Source organism: Ursus arctos, unplaced genomic scaffold (assembly GCF_023065955.2).
Source record: "Ursus arctos isolate Adak ecotype North America unplaced genomic scaffold, UrsArc2.0 scaffold_20, whole genome shotgun sequence".
Lineage (NCBI taxonomy): Eukaryota > Metazoa > Chordata > Mammalia > Carnivora > Ursidae > Ursus > Ursus arctos.
Window position 1 is genome coordinate 17,564,756 of NW_026622875.1, and position 27,039 is coordinate 17,591,794.

The window sequence follows — 27,039 nt, forward strand, 5'->3', positions numbered from 1 at the left end:
TAGTAATGCCTGTTAAATGGCTGAATGGCAAAGAGCTTTTTTTACACTACACTTGAAGACAGACACTTATTCTTGGTCTCTTCACAAGCTGGTTTATTTTACCTAGTGAAATTATAGTAATACGTGCTTGTTGAGGATTTGCTGTGTGCCAGGCACTGTTTTTAAAAGTGCTATCTGAGGGGGTGCCTGGGTGGCTCTGTTGGTGAATCGTCTGGGATTCAATAGGGAGCCTGTTTCTCCCTCTGCCTGCCACTCCCCCTGTTTGTACTCTCTCTCTCTGTCAAATAAATAAATAAAATCTTTTTAAAAAATAAAATAGAATTTTTAATGAATAAATAAAAGTGCTCTCTGAGTGTACCATTTCAGTCTTCACACCTTCTTTGAGGTGGATGTAGCTGTCATATTGCCCATGACACAACAGATAACCCAACTGCAGAATAATCACTCAAAGTCACATAACCATTAGGGATGCCTGGGATCTGTCTGTGTGAGCCACTGTTCATACTATCTGATTTCAGTGGTTTCATTGAGCTTTGCTTGCACGTCACTGTTTACAAAGGTGGAACTGAAGAACAAGGTACAGTGTCAGCTGCAATGTTGGATGCAGCAAGGGGTGTCCATGTAAATGATCTCTTGCTGTGGAATGCCATTTATGATGCCGGGGCTGCCTTGTAAAGCAGCAAACCACAGCTTCACCAACCTCGTCCTGTCTAGCCCATGTCTTCTTTGCTTCTTTACTGGGTTCCAGTTGGCTTAGATTCCCCTGTATGCAGCTTAAGCCCTAAAAATGCGGAAGACCTTTGGAATTAAGAGCTCTTGGAACTATATCATGCTAACTTGTTGTGGAGACACAGTTCAGTTTTCTAATCTGAATTCCATCTGTTGTAAAGCCAAAACCCCGTCTCTTTTCAACCTATGGCACTTTCTGTCCTTGCTGAGTGATTGGGAAATCTGAAAACGATCTACTGGATGTTACTGGGGAGGTAAATCCTGTGAACACCATCCCTGTTAAGGGATTTGTGCTTGTACCAACTAGAAATTATCCTGCCTTATGTAACAGTTTGGATAAAAGTATATGGTAAAATTTTATAACAAAGGGAAGAGAATTTGAGGTGCAAAAGGAAAACAGCATCTCAAAGGAGAGGGGAGGTAAATCCTGCAAACACCTGCAACTTGTGAGGCAATGTGTAGGTATATTTTGATGTTAGTTGCTTTTTAAAACATTTATATTTTTTTTTAATTTAAAGATCGGTATATTTTTTCAAGGTGTGACTCAGTCACTTAAATCAGATTTGAATTCTAAGCTCTGCCTGACATGCTTGAGAACTGTTATTTTTCTGTACACAAGATCAGCCTCCAACATGCCTGAACACAGGGACTGTATTGAAAGTACAGATTTCCAGGCCTGAACCCCAAAAGTACTGCTTCATATTTGGGATCCAGAATTCTGTATTTCTTCCTTCAAGTTTTTACCCTGAACATAAAAATATTCAAATCTCTGTCTTTACCTAAATTCAGCAATTGTTAAAATGTGCTGCTTTTGCATTATACTCTACCATTTGCCACTATAGACAGTTGAATAGGTGATAGATGCATGGACGGATAATTCCCTTTCACTAAGGCACTGAATCATCTGTTCTAACTAGTTTCTGACACCGTTTCTTCATTGTTTACAGTTCCCAGGATTAATGTAGAAAGGAACAACAGATAGAAAGTTATACGCAACATAAAACTGTCAAATAGTTCTTTTGTATTGTGAAATCATGTCAGACACATAAATATACATATTTAAACATGTACCTTTTAAAGACTAGTAAGAACCCATCACCCCCCGTCTCACCACCCTGTAAACTAGGACATAAGGAGAAACTTCAAGCCCCTGTGGGCCACAACGAAACACTTGCCCCACACCCTATCTCTGCATGTACCCATTTTCCTGAATTGTATGTTATTCCCTAACTTTTCTTCAAAGTTTCCCCTGTGTATGTATCAGAAAAAAAAATGTTCTGTTTCATTTTCCTACATTTGGACATTCTTAAATGATATCATATATGTGTTCTCCAATGACTTTTTTTTTTATTGTCATAATTTCGAGATTCATTTCTCTTGATGTATATGGCTACAGTTTGTTTTCACTACAGTATATTCTTGCATCATAGGAATGTACCATAATTTATTTGTTTAATGTACCATTGATGGACATTAGGAATGTTTTTAGTTTCTTTTAATGTGAACAGTATGTCAGCATTTTTGTATGTATCTTCTGTATACATGTTCAAGGGTCACTTGAGGGTATATTCCTAAGACTGTCCAGGATTTAAGGTTCTAGAAACATTCATTTTCTACACACCAGAGATTACCATCATTGAAGGAACAGGATCAATTCCTTGTTGTCCTTTGATTGGCCTGCAGTTTGGTCTGACTTTTTGATATGCCCCAGAATACCTTTTTTTTTTTAATGATTTTATTTATTCATTTGAGAGAGAGACAGAGCACAAGCAAGGGGAGGGGCAGAGGGAGAGGGAGAAGCAAACTCCCAGCTGAGCTGGGAGCCTGACGTGGGGCTCGATCCCAGAACCTGGAGATCATGACCTGAGCTGAAGGCAGAGGCTTAACCATCTGAGCCACCAGGTGCCCCTCCACCCGAATACTTCTTTAACCTTTAAGACACATAGGACTTTGTACAACTAGCTCTAGTTCCAGAGGTGAGTGGAAATGGTGCAAGACTGGTGGGATTCTGATCCATGCTTGGCAAGACAGTCATTTGAGCTGGAAATCTACATATATTGAGTCAACTCAGTATCCATATTGTCTACTGTCTTATATGGTAATCTAAAGTTTCTTTGACATACCTCATCTATATTGGTGACTTTCTTCTCAGCTTGAACTGCATAAATGATCCCATTTTGTAATCTGATAAACAGAATGACACATTGAAAAGAAAATCCAAAACAGACTGGATTTAAAAGTACTTGATTTTAGCAGGGTGGCTATTTATATATGAGACAGATAATATAATTAAAGATATGGAAAGTATTCAATGCTTTGCCTGACATTAGATAAGCATTCAGTAAATTATAGCCTTTGTTGATGTTGTTCATTGTTATCATCCAGAACTCAGAAATCCTGAAATTGCTTTCTCTGATAATGACTTTTTTTTCAATCTTGAAGGAATCCATGAAATCTCTCCCCCACCCTTTGTTTCAAATCTCATCTCAACCTCTATTTTACTTCTCTTGAGTTATACTCATAATGTTTTCATATATATACTGTTTATTTAAATAAAATAAACTTCTTTTGGTCTCTTCTTAAACAAAACATGCCTGTTTTGAGCTTTTGATTCCTACCTTCCCCAGTCCCTACCATTTCCCCACCATCTTCCTCTCTAGTTCAGTTAATGGCACAGTCATCAGCTCCGGTACCCTGGTCTGAAAACCGACACTCATCCTTGACTCCTCTCTTCCTTTGTCCATCAGCAGCTCCTGTAGGTTCTGCTCCTGACCACGCATCACCCTCCCCAGTCTAAGCCAGCATCGGTCTCACCTGGATTTCGGCTGCCATCCCATCCTCACTGCTTCCACTCTTGCCCCTTCAAGAGAAAGTATAAATCAGCTCTCATCACTCCACTGATTAAAGTCCTCCGAAGACTGCCCAGCTGCAATTACAGCAATTGCTCGGTCTTGCCTCGGTCTTCTGGTAGGATCAGACTTGTCTCCATCTCTTCATTCTGTTCTCTTCAGTCCTTGTGTCCCAGTCACGCCTCTTCCTCACCCTTGAGTACCACAAGCTCAGTGCCATCTCGGGGCCTTTGCACGTATTGCCTGTTTTCCTAGAACTCCATTCCTACATTTGTAGTGTCAGGCCTCCTTTCCTGGTTCAAACGGCTCGAAGGTTATCTCCTGAGAGAGGCTTTCCCTGAACCTCCTGGGACCCCCATCCATGTTTTTCCTGCACTTTATACTTTGTTTTCTTTATGTATCTGTACTATCCACATATAATCTTAAAATATTTGTTAATGTGTTTTTAATCTCATGCCACTAAAATATAATCTCCAGCATGAGGGATGGGCACCTGTTTTTCTGATTACTGCATTTTCAACATCTATGTTAGTGCCTGATATATAATAAGTGCTTAGTAAGTATTTGTTGACATAATGAAGGAATGAATTAAAGGTAACTAACAACTAAAAAAATTACAGATTTTTACATGTATCACTAAGTAATAATAGTAACTATATATATCTATCTTAAGGTATTAAAATGTTTTGTTTTGTAGGACTAAGTGAAATTCTCCAAAATGTCAGGTAAGATTTTATGAATAAATTTTAATATACCTTATTTTCAAATGTGAATTATGTGATATTTTCCTTAAAAATTGGAGTTTATTTCCTTTTGAAGTTCTTTTTTTTATTGTTATTTAGCATTTGGAGAAAACATATATGTGTTCATTTATATGTATGCACATTTCTATCTATCTTTGAGAGAAACGGATTAAAAGGGATTTATATTGGCACGTATGTACTGAAAGATCTCTAAAGTATGTGGGGAGAATTAAGTAAAGGAAAAAGTAAGAAAGTAAGTATGCAAAGAGGGGCAGTAGTAATAAGAGGCCTGTAGTGACGGCCTGCCCATATAGAGAAGGGCTCAGAATCAGGTCCTACATTTTCAAGCAGTGCAGGAGATGATGGAAGGAGAGAAACACCACATTTGTGGGATTCGTGTTTTTCAGAGATAAAAATCAGAGGAGAATCAGAATTTTTCCTTGTAGTGAGTACAGGGAGACATGTCTCTAATCGCAACAGGGGAGAAGATAGCATCATGGAAAGTGAGTTCAGTCCCCCCCTTGCTGCAGCTATAGTGACGGAGATCACTTTCCCTGGAGAGGTAGATAAAACGGCCTCGAACTGAGTCGTGTGTGGCACCATTGCTACATGCGGTCAGCTGAACCATGAGCATGAAAGGGTGTGGCTCTGATCATAGCACAATATGAATAATTGCTTTGTTTAAAAAGAAAAAAATATATATTCAGCCTGAAAATTCATCAATATATATTAATAGGTTAATACCTAATATACACGAGCTATGTGTCTTATAAGAATATGAGTGTATTTCATATTATTTACATTCATTGATAAGAAAAAGTGAATATATTCTCTTACCACGTTATCACTTCCATTATAAATCATGTCCCCTCTACCTCTTCTCCCAAGGTGTGGTCCCCACCGCCCCTGAGCAACCTACAGATGAAACGGAGAATCAGATAAAGTCTCCTGACCCAAGGCCTGATGCTCCGCCTGACTACAGTTCCCATTTTATACCAGGTGGGTTAAATCAGAAAGATACTTCACCTCTCCGGGAAACCATACTAGTAGTTAAGATTGCTTTTAGAAGTAAGTAATTGAGTGATTCAGTAAATAAGTATTGAATGCCTCCAGGATGCCAAGTAGTTTACTAGATGTCCATTAGAATATATTTGTAGGCTGCTGAGGAAGGAAGTTATTCAAACACTGATGGCATTGTCTTCACTATGTTAGAAAAATACGAAGAGAATGTTGTAGGGCAGTAACTGACTCTACCAGGGATTTGAGGGAAGATATAATTGAGGAAGTCAGATATTTCTGGCTTGATAAGGAGTTTCTCACTCAAAGAAAAGGAGGAAGGGCCTTTCTGGCAGAAGGAGCTGTGTTTACAAAAGCACAAGGTCGGGTGGGGGGATGGGGTAGCTCATGATGGACATTAAGGAGGGCTCATGGTGTGTAATGAACACTGGGTATTATGTAAGACTGATGAATCACTGACTTCTACCTGTAAAACTAATTATACACTATATGTTAATTAATTGAATTGAAATTTTTTTTTAAAAGGGCCAAGGTCATGAAAGTCTGGCAGGAGACATATATGGGACAAATGGAGAAATGGAGGTGAATGGCCTTGAGTGCTGATTAAGTACTTATACAAATATTTATATAAGTCTGAATGCACTACTGGTGGTGACTCAGTGAAATGAATACTCATAATGCTAGTGGAAATCCGAGTTACAGTCTTTTTAGAAAGTAATTAGGCAGTGTGTAAAATTTTTTAAATTAGAAATATACTTTTGAAGTAAGGACGGAAATGATCGTGGTTGTATGCAAATACATTTCAGTGACCTAGAAAATGATAGTTAAGGTGTAGCAGCATTTCTCTAAATATATAGTTAAGTGTATATTTAGAGGTAGAAACCATTGAGTTAGTCTGTGAAAGAGGAGAAGACTCCCCAGTACCCACAGGATAATGGTAAAAATGTTTTGGCTCTAGACTTACGATCCATGGAGCTCAGTTAACCTCTGCTCTTGCAGTGTTTTCTGAAAACAGCAGGGCTTCCTTTTCCCGTTTCCCTTGTATGTATGCATATCTGATCCAATATAATGCCATTACTGGCTCAACTCCCGCTAAATCCAAGGTCTTGACAGTCCTACATTATAATCACGCTATATCTGACCATTTCTCCTAATTCATGGATAGCTCTGTATCCAAGAACCTAGATTCCACTAGAACAGAGGCTCTACCATTTCTAAGTTGCATTGGCTAAGTCATGTTCTGTTCGTCTGGGAAAGTACCTATTCCTCGTATCAAAAAATTAGCAAGAGCATAGGATATAGCATTCAAATCAAATGACTAGATAAGTTGAAAAAGATGATAGTGCAGGGCACAGAACTGAATTTTCAGTTATGAAATACAGTGACAAAAATTCACTGTGATCGCCACCTAGTGGCTGAACTATATACTTACTTATGAATTATTTATGTTATTCACATGAAGGAACTTGAAATACTATAAAGTATTTGGCTTTAAATAATTTCTTTAAATTCAGTTATTTAATTTCTACTTGCATTAGAGTACTGGCCATGTGTTCCCACTGAAAATAATTTTGTCCCAAATATGTGTGAAAGAATAGCTAATAAAGACACTTTTGTTACATGTAGTCTATTTAAAGAAAAGAAATGACATAATTTCTTGAAATAAAAAAGGATGATAGTATTCAAAATAACCGAGAAGATACAAATCCCACAAAGCGGTATTTTTCACACTAGTATTGGTAGGACAACGCTCCATAACAGAGTTATTTATGTAAATAAATATGAGATATTATAGTTACACAGAATTAACCATTTTGCTTTGTTTTGGTTTCCTACAGAACCAATCAGTATCCTTAATGGTAATTTCAAAGCTCAAAGGGGAATATAATATACTGTTTACCACACATAATTTGATCATGTTTATTCCTTCAGCTCTCATAACATCTGTGAGTAATAAATATAACAAAAATCATTTGATTACATAAACATGTATATAATTTTTCTTAGAAATATAATCTGTGCTGAATAGCCCCATAATCTAAACTATAATTTTCTAATTTATTGATCCTCAAATTTTATTACATGAGGTACTTTTAGGTTAAAATCACATGGCTAATATAAGAATTAAGCAACTCACTGAGGTGATAAAACAGTATTCTTAAGATCATTATATGACTTTTAGTTGAATTGTTTTTAATAGTTCAGAAAAAGGGGTAGGGATATCTGATTTCCAGTCTAATTTGGGTACTCTCTTAAACACAGTTCTTAAATGAATTGAAGTATATTCTTCATGACAAACTGAAACATGTAATTTCTTCCATTTGTTCTAAAGACACTAGAGTTTTTTGTTTTTGTTTTTTCTCAGGTAGCTCTAATTTGACATTGTTTCTAGTTACTATTATTTTTCCTTTAGTCTCTCCTGACTCTCACTCTCTGTCAACACCTATACGTCTTCTAAAGAACTGGTGTTCCCCAAGGTTGGGCGACTCCCCTGCCCTGCCTTGTCTCCCTCTTCGACCTAGCCCATTCGCCGAACCTTTTTACACACTCTCCTGATCTTGGTAATTTGCCTTTAACCACTTAAGAATCCCTTAGCACCCACCCATATCAGTCTCCTGTGCTCTGAACCTGCATTTCCAACTGCCTAGAGACCATTTGCCCTGGAAGGACCCTGGATCTCAAACTCAGTGGTCTGCGATTCAACTTTGGCACGTCGCTCCAGAGCACATACCCTCTATTCTTTCCGTCCTCTGGAGATTGCAGGGACCCACCTCAGAACTTGAGAATCTTCCCTCATATCCAGTCTGTTACTGAGACAGGACTATCTTTTCAGTGTTGCTTATTACTCTTCCACTTACTCCTCCTTACATTACAAATTAACTTGCCTTCCGTCTGCACTCCTGTAGGCACCTCCTGCCTAACTGAACCTCGTTCATAGAGGTTCTAAGTGTAAGTCCAATTACTTCACTTTCTATTTTATTGGTATACAGTTTACTCTTTGCACAGAGTATAGGTCTTTCATAATCTTCACCCCCTCCCCACCTTCCTTTCTAGCCTGTCTGCTAAATCTCTATACGTAGCCTTGACCGCTTGCAATACTGAGCCTCCTCTGTGCAACTGTTCATTTTGCACCTACTGTCCCTGCAAAACCTTTGCCCATTGTGGAGGTGCTGTCTGGGTCTAACAGGTCAGCACTCACATCATAGGGTACCTTCTCTGCCTAGGTTGAGCACCCTTCCTCTCTAATCTCTTCACACACTATGAATCTACCCCTGATCCCACGAGTTACTTGCCTCATGATAACCATTCACGTTTTCAAAAAAAAATCTGTGTATTTTCTGCAGAACTGAGTGTCCTCAAAGACAGACATGTCTTTCTACATCTTTCTGTGTCTAGCAGCAAGCACAGCAGCTGGTCCTTGAGATGGAATTGTGGAATGTTTCCCAAATAAAGAAATGTCTGATTTATTTCATGACTTTGTTGTCAGTATTAGAAGAAATAGTTCCACAATTCACGATGCTTCTGAGTGGGGTTTTGACGAGTAACCAGAACGTCCCAGGCTTCATGAGCATCAACAGCCACTCCTCCCTTTAGTGCCCAAATCACTGGAATCTGACCCTCTGTCCAATTTGCCTTTCAGGAAGTACGATCTGTATTTATTTCTCATCCCAGACAACTTCTGGAAGTCTTGGGGAATGTCCCTTCCTGGTGGTGGCTGGTTTCCTCAGCATGGGCTGACCCCAGACCACTGCTTTGCCTCTATGTTGGTGACCACTAGCTCTTTCTGAAGCCAGCTTTCTGCCAGCTAAGCTGTTATTTCTGTGACATCCCCTAGGAGAGGTGTGTGTGTGTGTGTGTGTGCGTGTGTGCGTGTGTGCGTGTGCGCACGCACATGCATATGCACACAAAACTTAAGGCCTAAAAAAACAGCTGCCAGCTGGAGTTGCTCTTCTAGTCTGTAGTTTCACGGCCATCCATAGAGTCCTATTTTGGATGTTCCACGCCTCTCTGATCTAACGGGAGTATTAGCATAATTTAATCAAGGGTGCCTCCGCAGTCAGAATGCTTGAGTTTTAATTCTGACTGTGTCACATATTGACATTATTGATTCTTTAGCAAGTTACTTATCCTCCTATGCCTCAATTTTCTCCTCTGTAAATTAAGGGTAATAGTAATAGTCCCTGCCACATAAGGTTGATGCCTAGATTACAAGATTTAATACATGTAAAATAGTTACAGTAGTGCCTGGACCACAATAAAAGCTCAGCAAGTATTAACTATTACTAGCCTCCTCCAGCAGGAGCTCCTTCCTGGTGTGCATGGTGTTCAGGATCCAGTTATTTGGGTTCTCCAAGAGAGAGCGTAGTCTCCATCTTACCCCACTCTCTCAGGTCTTTTTCATTCTGTAGGAGGGACCTTTTCAAAGAACAGCCACCAATGCACTGTTCCCATTTTTCAGGAAATATCAGTCCCTGCCCTGCACAGCTGTGTGGCATTGCTTTCTGATTACAGAAAGATACCGGATTCCCCTGTCTGTAGAGCCACAGGCCCAGAGCCTGGGTTACTTTGGGAACTAAGACAGCATTTATGGGCCTTCAGCATCACAGCCCAAGCTACAGCTCTCCCAGGCTTGTTCCCTTTAGTGCACTTACTCAGACAGGAGATGAATCTCGGCTTCTGACATCACTTGCTGTCTTCTGGACCAACATCCCAGTGTAAGAAAACAAAGATACATGCACATACACACGTTATAAACAGGAATTTTATAGACAAGTAGCAATTTTCAGAAAGAAACTCAGTTTAACCTGTATTTACAGAAGATTTGTTTTTTCCCTTCAAGGAGAAGATCCACAAAACTATTTGCAACCATGGTGAAAACAAACTCCTATGTGATTATGCATCACAGTTTTGTGACATTGTCTCCATCTTTCCCTTTCTAAAATAGGATCTTTTCTTTTGTATGTTGGTTTAACAGAAGGGTCTTTAAATCACTGGCTTTCAAACATTCTTTCTTTAAATTTTTTTAATTAAAAAAAATTTTTTTTAATTAAAAAAAAAAATTTTTTAAAGTAATCTCTACACCTACCATAGGGCTCAAACTCAGCCCCAAGATTGAGATTCACATGCTCTACTGACTGAACCAGCCAGGCGCCCCCTTAAACATTCTTTTTTTTTTTAAAGATTTTATTTATTTATTTGACAGAGATAGAGACAGCCAGCGAGAGAGGGAACACAAGCAGGGGGAGTGGGAGAGGAAGAAGCAGGCTCATAGCAGAGGAGCCTGATGCGGGGCTCGATCCCATAACACCAGGATCACGCCCTGAGCCGAAGGCAGACGCTTAACCGCTGTGCCACCCAGGCGTCCCCCCTTAAACATTCTTGATGACAATCTGCTGTGACCCAGAGTAAACAATATATATGTATGTATATATTTATATATAAAAATATTTATATATATGTAATATATATATGCTATATATAACATTTCACCAAGCAATATTCAATACAGTGAGTATGCAGCATGTGGGAAATACAGTTTGATTTTTTTCTATTTTATTTTATTCTAGTGTAGTAAATTTTATTTAAAAAATTTTTAATTGTGAATCATTAAATTGATTTCACAGCTCACAGATTGTATGTACAGATTGTAAAACACTATATTAGAACAATGTTTCTCAAACTTCGTTGTTAAGAATTAGTGAAATAGCTATACTTATATCAGACAAAATATACCTTAAGGCAAAAATTGTTACTAGAGATGAAGAACATTTTACAATAATAGAAGTGTCAATCCATCAGAAGACATAACAATTATATACATGTATACATCTAAAAACAGAGCTCCAAAATATATGAAGCAAAAAATGACGGAATTCAAGAGTAAAATAGACATTTCAGTAAATAAGAGTTGGAGACTGCAATACCCCACTTACAGTAATGGATAGAACAACTAAACAGAAGGTCAAAAGGGAAATATTATACACCAAATTAAACATAGACACGTATAGCTCACTCTACCCAACAACAGTGGAATATACATTCTTCCCAAGTGCACATGGGACATTCTCCAAGAGAGATTACTGATTAAGCCAAAAAACAAGTCTCATAAATTTAAAACTGAGATCATATTGATTTCACAATGGAATAAAATTAGTAATCAATAAAAATAGAAAGAAAGTTGGGAAATCTGAGGAAATTAACACACCCTTAAATAAGCAAAAGGACAGAAAGAAATTACAAGAGGAATTGGAAAATACTTTTGAGTAAATAAAACCTCAATATACCAATATACCAAACCTCAATATCCCTTATGGGATACAGCTAAAACAGCATAGAGAGGGATGCCTGGGTGACTCGGTTGGGCATCTGACTCTTAATTTCAGTTCGGGTCATGATCTCAGGGTTGTGAGATTAAGCTCCACATCGGGCTCTGTGCTCAGCAGGGAATTTGCTTCAGATTGTCTCTCCCTCTCTTCCTCTCTACCCCTCCCCTCTCTGTCTCTCTCTCTAATAAGTAAATAAATCTTTAAAAAGAGAAACACAGCATAGAGAGAAATTTATAACTATCAACACCTATATTAAAAAAGAAGAAAGACCTCAAATAGTAACCCAACTTTCCACCTTAGAGAGAAGCCAAACCCTAAGCAAGTAGGAGGAAATAACAGAATTTTAAAGTAGAAGTAAATGAAATAAAGAAAGGAAAAGCAATAGGCCAAACTGACAAAACCAAAAGTTGGGTCTTTGAAAATATCAACAAAATTGAGAAATCTTAAGCTAGACTGACCAAGAAAAAAAAAAAAAGACTCAAAGTGTTAATATCAAGAGTGAAAATGGAGACATTACTAACAAGCTTATAAAAATTAAAATGTATTACAAGAGAATACTATGAACAGTTTCATACCAACAAACTGGAAAACCTAGATGAAATGGACAAATTCGTAGAAAAACACAAACAACTGAAACCGACTCCAAGAAATAGAAAACCTGAATAGAGCTATATAGCAAGAGATTGAATTAGTCATTTAAAAATTTCTGACAAAGTAAAGCCCAGGTCTGGATGGCTTCATGAATTCTACCAAATGCTTAATGAAGGGTTTAATACCAGCCCTTTACAAGAAATTTAAGAATGGTGAACACTTATTTCCCAGCCCATTCTGTGAAGCCAGTATTACCCTACTAGCAAAATTAGACAAAGACATCACAAGAAATGAAAACAATAGAGCAATATTCCTTATAAGTTAATACAGATGCAAAAATGCTCCACAGAATTCTAGCAATGTAGTAACCAAATCCAGCAATATATAATAGGGATTATATACCATGACCAAATGCAGTTTGTCCCAAGTATGAGAGATTGGTTCATCATTCGAAAATCAGTCAATGTATGTACCATATTAATGGAATATAGTACAAAAATCATATGATCATATCAATAGATAGAGAAAAAGTATTTGACAAAGTGAAACATCCTGCATAATTAAAACACTTAACAAACGAGGAATAGGAGGGAACTTCCTCAACTTAATAAAAGGCATCTATGAAAAGCATCATGCTTAATAGCAAAAGCCAAAAGCATTCCCCCTAAAGTCAAGAACAAGACAGGATATCGCCTCATGCCACTTATATTCAACATTGTACTGGAGGTTTTAGCCAGGGCAGTTCGGCAAGGAAAAGTAATAAAAGTCATCCAGATTGGAAAGGAAGAAGTAAAGCTATCTCTATTTGCAGATGACGTCATCTTGTATGTAGATCATCCTAAGGGATACACACATACATGCACACACAACTAGCACTAATAAGTGAGTTCAGCAGTAGGAGTGTAAAACAGTGAAGCCACTTCGGAAAACAGTTTGGCATTCCCTCAAAATGTTAAGGCTAATTCCATTCCTACTCGAGAATTGAAAACTTATGTTCACACCAAAATTTACACTAATTTCACAGCAGTGTTATTACAAATAGTAGCCAAAAGGTAGAAACAACCCAAATCATTAATCGGTTGATTAATGAATACATAAAAAGTGATGTGTCCGTGCAATGAAATATTACTGAGCCACGAAAAGGAATGAACTACTAGTACATGCTACAACATGGATGAACCTTGAAAATATCATGCTAAGTCAAAGAAACCAGACACAAAGGCTACATGTTACCCGATTTCATTTATATGGAATGTCCAGGTTAGGGAAATCTGTAGTGACATGGTTTCCAGGGGCTGGAGCAGAAGATGGGAAATAATTGCTAATGCGTGTGGGCTTTCTTTCTGGAGTGATGAAACTGTTCTGGAATTACATAGCTATCATTAAAAACATCCCTTTAAAGTTACTATCTTTGTGACCCTAAACAAAAACAACAGTAAACTTAATAACATAAATGTACAGTGCTAATTATGTGCTAAGTCTTGTGCTAATCCCACTACAGCCTAGTGAAGCAGGTATATTATTATCTCCAAGGGAGAAACCTATTACAGAGAAGCCAACATGTTACTTGATGTTTCAGACCTTATCTCTACACCTCTGTATAGAATAATTATCTTACAATCAGGGATTAGGAACCTTTAAGAGGATTAAATGAGTTAATACATAAAGCCCCTTACTTAATACATTGTCTGTGCATGGTACACATTCAGAAAATGGGTCGTGTTTTATCCCAAAGTGGGTGTTGTGTGGCACATATATTTTTCATGTAAAAGGTCATTCTAACTTGCAATGTGTTATAGTGTTAGTAGTGTATAACACTTTCCTTTGTTTTTGGATACAGGAGCCCCTGGACTAGCTGTCCCTCCACCTGCAGGCTACCCAGGAGGCTTGCCTGTGGGATACTACAGTCCGCAGCAGCCCTGTGCCTTTCCCTCGTACCAGCTACCTGGTGGTATCCATCCTATCCAGTACCAGCCTGGCAAATATCATATGCCAAATCAACCTGTTCCAATCACATGGATGCCAGGGCCTGCTCTTATGCCAAACTGTCCTCCTGGTCTGGAATACTTAACCCAGGTACTCCACACAAATCCAAATAATTTTCTTATATGAAACATGACTGGGGATCTGACAAAAAGAGATCCAGAGCTGGATAGAGCGGATGAAGGTGATGGGTCAGTGATGACAAGGGTCCTGTTTGTGAGACCGTGGGAGTGGTGGTACTGATTTCAGATATGTGAAGGGAAAATGAGTGCAGGAATGTATTTGGTGGGATCGGTAGGCTTTCTAAAGGATGTATGCTGAATTTTAAGATACGTAAGGTGTCCTGGGGAAGGCAGTTTAAAAAACAGGAGCAGAGGAAAAACTATGGAAGATGCTAGATGAGGTGTTTGCATAGAAGAGTTAACACCAAGAACAGCAACAGTAGAGCAGAACAGTAGACCGTCAACGAGTCACTGAGTGCCTCTGCCCATCCCTTTTTCAATCATTACCCACAATTTTTATTAGCCACTCCTGCCACCCTCCAAACATAAAATGTCAATAAAAAGAGAACTACCAAGGGTTTTGCTTCAGGCCAAATTCCAGAGACCCCTCTTCCCACAACACAGTGAATTCTTATTTTCCATCCCTATAGACATTCTGAAGCTATCAGGATATCCGGCTCAGGAACTGGGGCAGTATGTCAAAGCCATGTACCAAATGGTATCGCTTAAAACCACATGTCAGAGACTCAAAAGAATTGCTTAATGAAAACTAGATGAAGCAAGTACTGGAAGTTCCTTAGAACCTATTGAATTATGTTTGGTTTTAGAAAAAGGAGATGTTGAAATACATTATAAGCAAGGGACTTGCCAGTTTTCTTAATTTGCCACGTTTTAAATTCCTTCTATTACTCTGACAAGGAGTTAAATGAACATATTTTATGAATTCTGTTTTCTCTTTCAGCGATGTTTTGAATTTAAAAAAATAAGTGAAAAAAGCAACAAAAATGTGTGCAACCAGGCAAACCTGGTTTTAAATTCTAGCTGTACTCCCTCCTCACTCTGCAACCTTCAGTAACTTTCATAAGTTACCTTCAGTAACTGTTGGTGCTTGAATTCCTCATCAATAAAATAGTACTAGCAATACATACCTCGTTGGGTGGTTGGGAGAATTTTTCAGGAGCTAAGATTTATAGTGCACCTACTATTTTTGGCACACAGGGCCCATCCAATGGGCGGTAGCTTGTGGATGTTATTAGTTGAAACACCTCAAATGCAAACAGAAGACAGAACCATTTGCTTTATCATTTTCCTTATCCTCGCCTTTTTGCAATCTCTGATGTAGATTCCATGAATCATTATCAGGACTGTCAAGATTCTGGAGCATTCAAAGTAGCAGGATTATATTATTTCTAGAGTATTGGCTTGGCCAGTGACTCCACCAATTGGTTAGAGAACTGAGCCATAGCAACCATAGTGTCTTACTGGACAAACTTCTTTTACATTAACAGGCATTATTTCTTTAGAATATTTTGCTCAGCAGTGGATGCTTTTATCAGCAGTGAATATTTTTGAGTTCTAGGTTTTAACATTCTGGATTTTTAAAGGAAGTATAAACCACCTTAGTGACCACTTTTGGCATTTTAGAAGACATGGTTAGACCTCCTCACCTGATTGTGTTTTCATATAAGAAAAAGTTTTTAATGAAGGAAGGATTGTATCCTCTTCATATCCTCCTGTAATCATACACCACAAAATATTTATGTCTGGTTAAGTTATTTTTAACTTTCTATTATTACCACATTCATGTACTTTTTTATCAGTTAATGTATTCAATGAGTATTTGGTGAAATATGACATTTCAGGCAATATTCTGGGCTCAGGGATTAGGAATGATCTATATTATCTAAAGTTATATAGATATAATTACTCTGTCCTCAAAGAGGTTTCTTCTTTTCTGCTAGGATATTCTCAAGTATATCAGGTAATGAGCCCATCATACTGTCTTTAGAGTGATTCCTAAGTGAAGTTAAGGTAGGAGTCTATCGGGTGATATTCCCAACACCCTTTTCAAGAGATCCCATCCCAGAATGTTTCTTCCTCTTTGCCCTAATCCTAATCACATGCTTCCAGCCTTTGTGGACCCTCTCCTTATTAAAGTATGCACCCAGGGAAGACCCTTGCATTAGTAGCTCAAATGAGTGGAAATCAGTGTGTTAACATCTTCCAGGGGTACCTGTGAAAATAATGTAAAGCTGGATACTCCTGTGTGAGGTTCCTGGCTGATTTGCTCTCCCTAAGCCACTGAGAAAATAGTTTCCTCTGTGGCTGGTCTGTGTTATTCCGTCCTGAACTTTCTGAGCACCTCCAGGCTGTGAGTGTGAGTGACCTGTCAATGAGACCAGTGAGTAGGGGCAGAGCTAGAAACAATCTGTATCAACACAGCTTCTTCTAGGTGCTGTTACTATAGCAGGATGATGATTTTCTGATGTACCGGGCAACTTCTTTTTTTTTTTTTTTTTTTTTGGTAACTTTATCTTTTAAAGTGGAGAAAAGTGATTTTCCTACCTGGACAGCTCTGCTGACTAGGTACAGATAGGCTAATTTCACTTGATAATTTTTTTATTCCATTCAATTTCAAAAAGATATTTTGGTATCAATTAATACATTTTAATACCTCTCTCATCAGCTTCTTTTCTAACACTGATTTGATTTAATTATGTTATTTCTATTTTTCCTAATTGCTTTGTTCTATCCCAACAGTTGGACAACATACACGTCCTTCAGCATTTTGAGCCTCTGGAAAGTAGGTATAATTTTGTAGTGTTCAGCAGTATTTGAATCAGGTGAAAATTTGCATTACCCAATATCTAGTTCCTTAATATTGATCATCTCTTAGTGGTTCAAAGGGAAAAGACTATCTTCTTTTACCCTTCCTTCAAGAAAGTAATAAAGGGAATTATTTTGTATAATTGTATCTATTTATGTATCATACATAAGTTCTTAGACTTGAAAAAGACTTACATTTTATCTGGCCAAACCCCCCCATTCCGCATATTCATCTTTCATGGAAGAGGGAAAGAAGGAATCAAGAGACTAAATGAATTAGCCGGGGGCCCCACAGTCAGCTAATCAGTGGTAGGGCTGGAAATAGAATCTAAATCTGCTAAGCTCTAGTCCAGTGCCCTTGCTTTAGAAGTAAAAAGAAATCACAGTAAACATACTGCTTGATCTCAGTTCATCCTCACTAGATTACTGACCCCCACGTTACCACCAGATCTGCACATGCATTTGACCACCACACAGAGCCTCTGAGTTTCCTTGGTTCATTTTCCTGTTTGCAATTATGAATGACCCTAACCATCTCAGTATATTTCTTGAGCTGACTACTTTATGGTAAAATGTATAATTTCATTTACATGGTTTTATAATTTAAGTTTTCTAAATTCAGGTACTCCAGGAATATAGATTTAGTCTTTGCATTTGTATGGAAAAGTTTTAAAAATCATTTTGTACTGATCTCCTTAAAAGAAATGTTTTAGATTTTCAAAATTACCAGGTATTTATTCGGTATCTGAATCATTTTGGTGTCCTAATCAATTGTAATATTTCACTTTAAATTTTTAAAAAGCTATTTTGCTTTAAGCCCCTAAGAAATACTAGAAAAGGACTTCTTGACGCCCATTTTAACTGCTTCTAATTTAAAGTGGTTTTCTTATTTTATTTTTTTAGTGATGACATCTTTTGAAACTAATAATAGATATGATATTAAAAACAACCTGGACCAAATGGTTTACATCGTAACTGAAGACACAGATGACTTCAGAAATGCTTATCGGACACTAAGGCCCTTCATCCTCCGGGTCACCGACTTTATGGGCCGAGAAATCATGACAATGCAGAGACCTTTCAGATGCACCTGCTGTTGCCTCTGTTGTCCCTCCTCCAGGCAAGAGGTCAGAGAATGCAGGTCTTATCCCTGGTTTCTCCTGATCCAAGTCTTCACAGCACGCTTGTGCTCCTTCCAGAATGACAATGAGGGGATTTTCACTGGGTCTGCTGGTCAGCATGAAAGAAGGGAGTGGGGAGGAAGGAGGCCACATTGTTTCACCCAAGGAAAATCACAGAGGGCTTTTTCTTGTGGGCTCTTGTCTTCTGGCGGGTCAGACAGAAATTAGGGTATTTATTCGGTGACCACAATTTTGTCACTTGTCTCTCTTGAATTGGAATTGTATCTGTGACCTAGAACAGAAGTCACGTACATGTGTCCAGATGTACCTACATATCCCCAGGTAAGATGTCCCTAGACATCATCGAATGCTTTTAGAATAGGAAGAGACCTTGGATGACTTTACACTCCCCATCCCAGTCCACACCTTGCCACAGATAAAGAAGGGGTGGCTCAGAAAGATGACGTGCCTGATGAGGATGTTACAGGCCCCCGAGTGCTGGAACTAGAGAGCTGACGTTCTGAGTTACAGTCGGGTTGCTCTTCTACAGCCTGTGTGGCTCTAGGAAGTTGTTCTCTGAAGGGAAATGAAGCAGCCTTAGCGAGAGGTCCACCAGAATTTTGAATTCTAGATTTGTCACCTACTTAAATTGTGCGATTTACTTAACTTCTTTGGAGCTCCATGCTCTTGCACATAAACTATGCACAACTATACCCCACAGGATTATGGGGATATTTAGAAGACACAGTAAGTGCCAGCACTTACTAAATGTTAATTTATTTACAACCTTCTCTGTGTTTTGATTTCCTTTGAGATGGAGATAATAATAGCATCTATCACACAGGATTGCTTTGAGGATTAAATAGTAATAAGTAAATGTTAACTCTTCATTACAGTACCTGGCAGATAGCACGGTGCTCAGAGAATGTTGTTCCCAGTCTTACTCCTCTCTCGTTACTGTTTTTGTAATAACAGCCTGTTATTTGAGATGAATCTTCACCTTTAATCCTGAGTCCTTTTGGGTATAGTAGGAATTCTTCATGAGTTGAATTATCTTCTCAAATGAATTTTTAAGTAGTTTACTTGTATACAGTTTTTATTTTTCTTTAGCTCTGAGGCCTAAACTTGTATAAGATCTTAATCCTAGGCAGCTATCAAATTTATATGCTTAAGTATATGTGTGAATGTATATATATGAACAATAACATCTTTTTTTTAAAATAATATCTTGATTTGAGGGGTCCCTTGGGGGCTCAGTTGGTTAAGCATCTGCCTTCTGCTCAGGTCATGATCCCGGTCTTGGGGTCAAGCCCCACATCGGGTTCTCTGCTCAGTGGGGAGCCTGCTTCCCCCTCTCCCTCTGCCTGCTTCTCTGCCCACTTATGCTCGCTCTCTCTTTGTCAAATAAATAAATAAAATCTTTTTAAAGAAATATCTTGATTTGACAGTTCATGAAGCTATGTAGTCCTGCCCCATGATGAGACCTAGTGGAAACTCTTAGAAAAGTATATATGACACCAGAAAAGCTACCAGTAGAACTTGAACTCTGACTCTTGTTATTACTAAATATGAAGATCTTAGTTCTTCACAGAGGAGTATTGTAGAGATGCTTAGCCAAAACAGGGCAGTGGACAATTTTGAAACTCTTTTTAAAATGGCTTTATGGGGGCGCCTGGGTGGCACAGCGGTTAAGTGTCTGCCTTCGGCTCAGGGCGTGATCCCGGCGTTACGGGATCGAGCCCCGCATCAGGCTCCTCCGCTATGAGCCTGCTTCTTCCTCTCCCACTCCCCCTGCTTGTGTTCCCTCTCTCGCTGGCTGTCTCTGTCAAATAAATAAATAAAATCTTTAAAAAAAATAAAATAAAATAAAATGGCTTTATGGAGTGTGTGGGTGGCTCCGTTGGTTAAGCATCTGCCTTTGGTTCAGGCCATAATCCTGGGGTCCCTGCTTAGCGGGGAGTCTGCTTCTCCTTCTCTCCTCTGCTGCTCCCCTACTTGCGCTTTCTCGCTCTGTCAAATAATAAAGTCTTTAAATCAATCAATCAATAAAATGGCTTTATATATTCATTCACACATTCTGTTGTTTTCACAATATTCAGTTTTCAGAATGCCTCTTTTTCCATTTCTCTTATAATTGTCATGTCTGTGATTTAAATCTAAGAAGTTACCTTGCTTGCTTTGTCATGAATTGTGCCGGAAGACGTGAGACACCTAGAGCAGAGACAAAGAACTTCACCACAGCACAGTAAACAGCATGAGTGTCTTGAGCAGTATGTTGGTGTAGGTCCCCGTGCCCCCAGGTTCTATAGGTTGACTCAGAGGAGCTCACGCAGGTGCTGCACACAGCTGAGCAGTCGTGAGCTTGGAGAACTGTCCATTGTATGGTAAGCAGTCACTTTGTTCCAAAGGGAAATGTGACCTCCGCTCTCAAGGCTGTTCTGACCTACAGCCCTAAGAGCGAGCCTGGGTAAAATGGAAGGCTGTCTTCCAGTAACAATTTTTCTAGTCCGTGAAAGACTTAAGAGCACATCTAGGTGGTGTGTATGCGTATGGGTATCTCTGTAGCGTCCTCCCCTCTGTCACGTCTTCATCTGCAGCTGGAGGTGCAGTGCCCTCCCGGTGTCACCATTGGCTTTGTCGCGGAGCACTGGAACCTGTGCAGGGCAGTTTACAGCCTCCAAAGCGAGAAGAGAGAAAACGTGATGAGAGTACGTGGGCCGTGTTCCACCTACGGCTGTGGTTCTGATTCGGTTTTTGAGGTAAACAAATATAAAAATGACATTTTTACTATTTCTTCTACATGTACTAACAGACCTTAGAATTATTTGGTTTTAGATTATGTTTTTATGTGAATGAATAAAGTAGAATGGGGAAGAGTTATTGGTTGACATCAAATCATTTTCAAATTACTGTTCGTGGATTGCTTACTGTTTTCCAAAGTGCGAGCAATTTTTTTTATGATTTCAGTGTTTGATAAAGATAAGAAGTAACCATTTAAAGCACTAAACCTGAAAGAAGAGACTGGTGGAATCCATTTATTTATTCTTGGTTGTATTTATTTATTTTATTTATTTATTTTTTTGAAGATTTTATTTATTTTATTTGACAGAGAGAGAGAGACAGCCAGAGAGAGAGGGAAAAGCAGGGGGAGTGAGAGAGAAAGAAGCAAGCTCCCAGCGGCTGGGAGCCCGATGTGGGGCTCGATCCCAGGACTCTGGGATCAAGCCCTGAGCCAAAGGCAGATGCTTAACAACCGAGCCACCCAGGCGCCCCTTGGTCATATTTAATTAACCATTATTACCAAAGATTTGCAGGATTGTCGGTCCTGATTAACAGAAATGCCCAACACATCACAGGACATATGGAGCACCCCCAAGATTGTGTACATTGTTTATTTGCATGGTAGAAGTTGTCTGTGTCCTTACGAGAGAGGATAACACTGATAACATGGATAAAACTCATAATAGGTTATAACATTTTCTCAGGAAAATGAAAAATCCTCTTGTTTTGCCTCTATCTTAGTGAGTACAAAATGCGTGCTTATTATCCTATGAATCTGACAAAGGCGATGCCTAGAAATATTTCCTGAGCTGCTTAGAGAATCCTTCTGGAATGCCTTACAATTCAGCAAGGCTCATTATCTAAAGTTGCTCATTCAGATATTTCCTATGACACCCAATAAACTTTTTTAGTTCTTCAAGCATTGCTTATTTATTAAAAGCCCAGTGTAGAGAACTAGAAAATGTAGATAAGCCAAAGTGTAGGGGTGGGTGTATGGGATCATTCCAATCACCAGAAGTTAATATTTGGGTATTTTCCCTCTGGCAAGTGCCAGAATCCCCCTTTTACAAGCCAAAGCCCTTTGAGATTCTGACATACTTTAAGAAGACAGGGTGGATTTGGCCCACAAAACTTGAGTGATTTTTTGAAATTTGTGAAGTACATAGAACTGTTTCCTTACTTTTGCTCACGTGTTTCCCTAGACTGTAGAGACTCCTTTCCAATCCCCAGTTCCCACCCTTCACTATATGAAAAAGAATTTCAGAATCAATTCAAATCATACGTCCCTAATAACTCATTTGAGGATGAAGTAAGAACTCCAGCCCGAGAACTGTCAGATATACCGCAGCTCAGTTATTAACCAGTTTCAAGGCACTTAAGCCTTCTTGGCCCTAATTCCCTATTACTTTACAGTAATGTATTACTTTATAGTTATTAAATTACAGTAGTGTAATTATTACTATATTAATTTCCTGTTCTGTATTTATGCTTTTGCAGTGTAAACTGCTAATTAGAGGAATGGAATATGAAATGAAATATGTATTATAATATGTATAATATTTTTCAATCATCATAAAGTCACATTCTTATCTTTCTAGGTCAAATCCCTTGATGGCATGTCCAACGTCGGCAGTATTATTAGGAAGTGGAACGGTCTGTTATCAGCAATGGGCGATGCTGACCACTTTGAAATTCACTTCCCGTTAGACCTGGATGTGAAGATGAAAGCCATGATTTTTGGAGCTTGCTTCCTCATTGTAAGTCTTTTGCTTCTGAGTTGTCTTGAGAGAATCACTCTTTATGATGAGATGCAGTGTAGTGTGATAGAAAGGCAGTAACAATGCCTGTCTCTGCCACTTACTAGTTACGTGTTTTACAAAGTGCTTAGCATGTCCAGGCCTTGTTTGCCTTACCTATAAAATGGAGATAAAAATACTTATATTTTTCAGGGCAATGAACACGAGCCCTCATATGAATAAAGGGACCAGAAGAGTACTTGGAGATATTGGGCATCCAGTGGGTGTACTTGTCCTCATTGCATGTTGTTTGTCTTTCCCATGACTTAAAGATGCCTATCCTAGGACTTCTTAATGAAGTAAATAACTCTAAAGCTGATGTCCTTTCCCTCCACCCTACTGCGTCTCTGTCACTGGACTCCTTGGTGTTGTATCTTCCTTAGATTTGTTAGGTAAAGTTCCCTTGCTGTGTTAATGACTGATCAGTGGTTAATATTCATAAGTCAGGCACAGAAATAAAATGGATGTGTTTACCTTAAAATGTAGCTAACATATTGCAATTGGCATATTTAACATATTTAATATTGATTGTCAAGTTTTTTTTTTCCTTTTAACAACGAAAATTTAGTTAATCGGTACCCCCAGATGGAATGTTACTAGCTAACAAAAGTTCCAAGTCTGTAATTTCTGGTCTTCATGTCAGGTCCTCTTCATAAAGGTTTTATTAGATTTATTTATTCTTAACTAGAATGATGATCACCTGATAAATTATAAAGGGTAATACTCTATGCATTGCATCTAATTATGTATGTATCTATATACGTACAGTTATCTTTCTATATATATATTATATATGTATGTATAATTCTTTTTCTGATTTCAGGACTTCATGTATTTTGAAAGATCTCCACCACAAAATTCATCAAGATAGATGGACACAGCAAATCAGCAATAATGGCTAATAAAAATTAGAAAAGTTGGATGGGGCTTACAATCCCCTGAATTATTTGCAAATATATGTGTCTGCTTTTGCAGATTATTTTCACTGGGTATTAGCTCTAACAGGCTAAGAGTGTGAGGGCAATACAATCTAAACATGTTTCAATTGATTATCTGTCCATTTGTCCTCTTGGTAGACTAGGAGTTCACCTTGAAAAAGCTATGACTCATTAACCAAGTAAACACATTACAATGAGTTTCAAAATGCTTTACCATGACGTAAGGGAAGACAAATCCCAGTGGTTTCAGATTAATAGGTCATGAAATGGTGAGCTTTTTAGAGCAATCTTTGAGATAGAGTAATAGAGCTTTTATCCGTAACGCTGTCCTACCTCTCCTACCTCTTGTCCTGTTACTGAAGACAAATTTAATTCCAGGTGAAAAGAATGATACTCTTAATCTTTAAAAACAAAAAGGAAAGCAGACAGAAATACTGCATGTTTATTGTACAAGGAAAAATTCACTTGTGCATATGTATCAAAACCTTGTTTTGCAAGTTTCTAAGTTTCCATAGAAATTTTGATTTTATTACCAAATAAAACTTTTTTTTTTTTTAATCATAGGGTTTATATTTTCCATGCATACTCCCTCATTCACTAGCATGGTCAGTCAGAACCTGCCTGTATATGGAGTCAGGGTCAGACTATCAGGAAAAGAGGTGACATGGGCCACAGCCAGTCTAGATCTCTGAGTAATTTAGAGAATTACTCAGATGAGAAATTTAGACATTAGCGCCCTTATAAGGAGCTTGCGTTTAATCCATTGAATCTCTCTTGGTCACAGATGCCTTATATTTAAAATATGTTTGGCCAAATCTCTAAGATTGCCTTCAAACCTTCATATCTCATTTGATGTGACACAGAGACGATAATCGGGTTTTTTTACCTTTCAAAAAGATCCCTGATAATTACCGTGTTTTTCTAATAGCTGGAGTTAGTTTTGTTTCTAAATTTTGAAATGTGACATTCTGTGTAGCACTTTGTAAAAGCAAAACCTACAAATCTTCACATTGTTTAATATTTCTTCGCTGCTTTTTATCTGATGATAGATAAATCTATATCTATGCAAAGAAAAGAATAGAACACAGCAAACACAGCAAGCGTATATTACTTCTGTGTGAACTATAGTTTAACAGTAAAATTATGTAGGATCACCATAGTTAAAGTACAAACGTACCTGTTTTTAGTAGCTAGTTAAGAGCATAGTCTATTAGTGAATAGACTGATGAATCAGCCTGCCTCTTTTGCACTCTACCTTCCTATCTGGACATGGACTGTGTTCTTTCAACACAGGCAGTATGTTGAATGAAATGTATTTTCCTCGTTAAGTAAAACGAGCCTGAGTGTTCTCAGATGGAATTATTGAGAGATGAAGGCCTTTGCCCGTAGTTCCTCTTGAAGTCAAAGAAAGGTGCTTCATTTTAAAATTATATTTATCTTTTATGGTAAAGTTGTTTTACTCAGTTTCTGATAATTTTTATTTTTAGGTGCTACTAGCTTTTTAAAAAAAATGTAAAACTGCTGCTTTCTAAAAAAAAATAATTACCTTATATTTGAAAATATAATTGCAGTCTTAGACATATATATTATTTCCTATAATAATGTTTGACATTTTATATATGAAATCAGACAAATAGTATAGAGAAAGTTTATCATATAAACCTCCTTTTTACTTGCCTATATCCCTACATCCCAAGACATGCTGCATAATACTAAAAAAAAATTTATTTTTAACATACGACATTTTAAATTTGTTTAAAGTTTTTGTAGTATTAAGTTGTCTCTTACAGTTATAATTCCACTTTCTTTATAAGTAATACTGTGTGTCTTGGGGCGCCTGGGTGGCTCAGTCGGTTAAGGTCATGATCCCAGGGTCCTGGGATCGAGCCCCACATTGGGTTCCTTGCTCAGCGGGGAGCCTGCTTCTCCCTCTGCCTGCTGCTCCCCCTGCTTGTGCTTTCTAGTTCTCTCTCTTTCTGACAAATAAATAAAATCTTTAAAACAAAAAGTAATACTATGGTCTTATATTTTTATACTACAGTTCATATTGTAATTTCTGTATTTCTTAATGGTATTTCATTGTGTAAAATTGATCAAATTCACTAAAAACAAAAGCTACTCTGAAATTTGTGTGTTTTCATGCTTCATCTATTGTTTTTGGCTTTTAAATAAATATATGGTTTATAGTAAAATAGTTTTTATTTTTTGATTTGTGATTGAGTCTTTGCTATAGACTGAATGCTTGTACCCCTCCTCCCACCCCAAACTTATGAATTACCTCAATGTGATGATGTTTGGTCGGTGTTAGGTCATGTTGGTGGAGCCCTCCCTCACAAATGGGATTAGTATCCTTATAATCTGCCAGCACCTTGACCTTGGATTTCGCAGCTTCCAGAACTGTGAGAGAGAAATATTTGTTGTTTAAGCCACCCAGTCCACAGGATTGTTGTCCAAACGGATTAAGGCAGAAATTGGTACTGAGAAGTGGGGGTGCTGCTGTAAGAAATACCTAAAAATGTGGAAGCAGCATTGGAACTGGGTGATGGGTAGAAGCTGGAAGCGTTTTGAGTTGCATTTTAGAAAAAGCCTAGACATTTTAACAGAACATTAAAGGTGATTCTGGTGAGAGCTCAGAAAGAAAAGAGAGCTGTAGAGAAAGCCCCGATGTTCTTAGAGAATAGCTAAGTAATCCTGAACAGGAGATTGGTAGAAATATGAGTGGTAAAAGCCATTCTAATGAGGCCTCAGATGAAATTGAGGAACATGTTATTGGAAACTTGAGGAGAGGCCCTCTTTATTATAATGTGGCAAAGAACCTGGCTGAATTATGTTCATGTTCTTGTGTTTTGTGGAACATAGAATTTACAAGTGAGGAAAGTAGATGTTTAGTGGAAGCAAGTTCTAAGCAGAGTGTTGAAGATGCAGTTAGGCTTACTCTGACTTCTAGTAAAATGCAAGCAGTAAGAAGTAACTTAAAGACAGAATTGTTAAGCAAAAGGAAGCAGAACATAAAGACTTGGAAAATTTTCAGCTTATCCATATAGCAAAAAATGAGAACACTGAGGGTGTGGCCAAGGTACTGATAAGGAGGTCAGTGTGAGTGAGCCTTCTGAACAGAAGCCAGGAGACTATTCTCCAGGACAATGGAAGAATGACCCTGAAGGCAAATCGGTGGTCAACAGAGCCACTACTCCCATTACAGGCCTATATTGCAAGGCCTTAGGGGGCTGCGTGGTTCAAAGGAAGGGCCTTCAATAACTGGAACCTTCTTGCACACTATCTGGCCCTACCTCACATGGGGAGCTCTGCTCTCTGCAATCTCTTGCTGTGCTCCTCT

General features: G+C 38.2%; 1 protein-coding gene across 5 annotated transcripts in view; it reads left to right on the top strand.

The window, feature by feature from the left end:
* The window catches only part of PLSCR4 (phospholipid scramblase 4), a 44,141-nt gene extending 18,247 nt beyond the window's left edge, over positions 1–25,894 (top strand). For 2 of the 5 annotated variants that reach the window (XM_026497211.4, XM_026497213.4), the window contains 9 exons: positions 3,477–3,696; positions 4,276–4,303; positions 5,210–5,320; positions 14,096–14,331; positions 17,001–17,043; positions 17,970–18,193; positions 20,785–20,946; positions 22,567–22,725; positions 23,588–25,894. In XM_026497211.4, coding sequence (XP_026352996.2) covers positions 4,297–4,303; positions 5,210–5,320; positions 14,096–14,331; positions 17,001–17,043; positions 17,970–18,193; positions 20,785–20,946; positions 22,567–22,725; positions 23,588–23,635 — 990 coding nt within the window. In that variant the 5' untranslated portion in view covers positions 3,477–3,696; positions 4,276–4,296 and the 3' untranslated portion in view covers positions 23,636–25,894. The remainder of the gene's footprint in view (positions 1–3,476; positions 3,697–4,275; positions 4,304–5,209; positions 5,321–14,095; positions 14,332–17,000; positions 17,044–17,969; positions 18,194–20,784; positions 20,947–22,566; positions 22,726–23,587) is intronic. The other 3 variants (XM_026497212.4, XM_026497214.4, XM_026497215.4) reach the window with 2 other exon arrangements.
* The last annotated feature ends 1,145 nt before the right edge of the window (positions 25,895–27,039 follow it).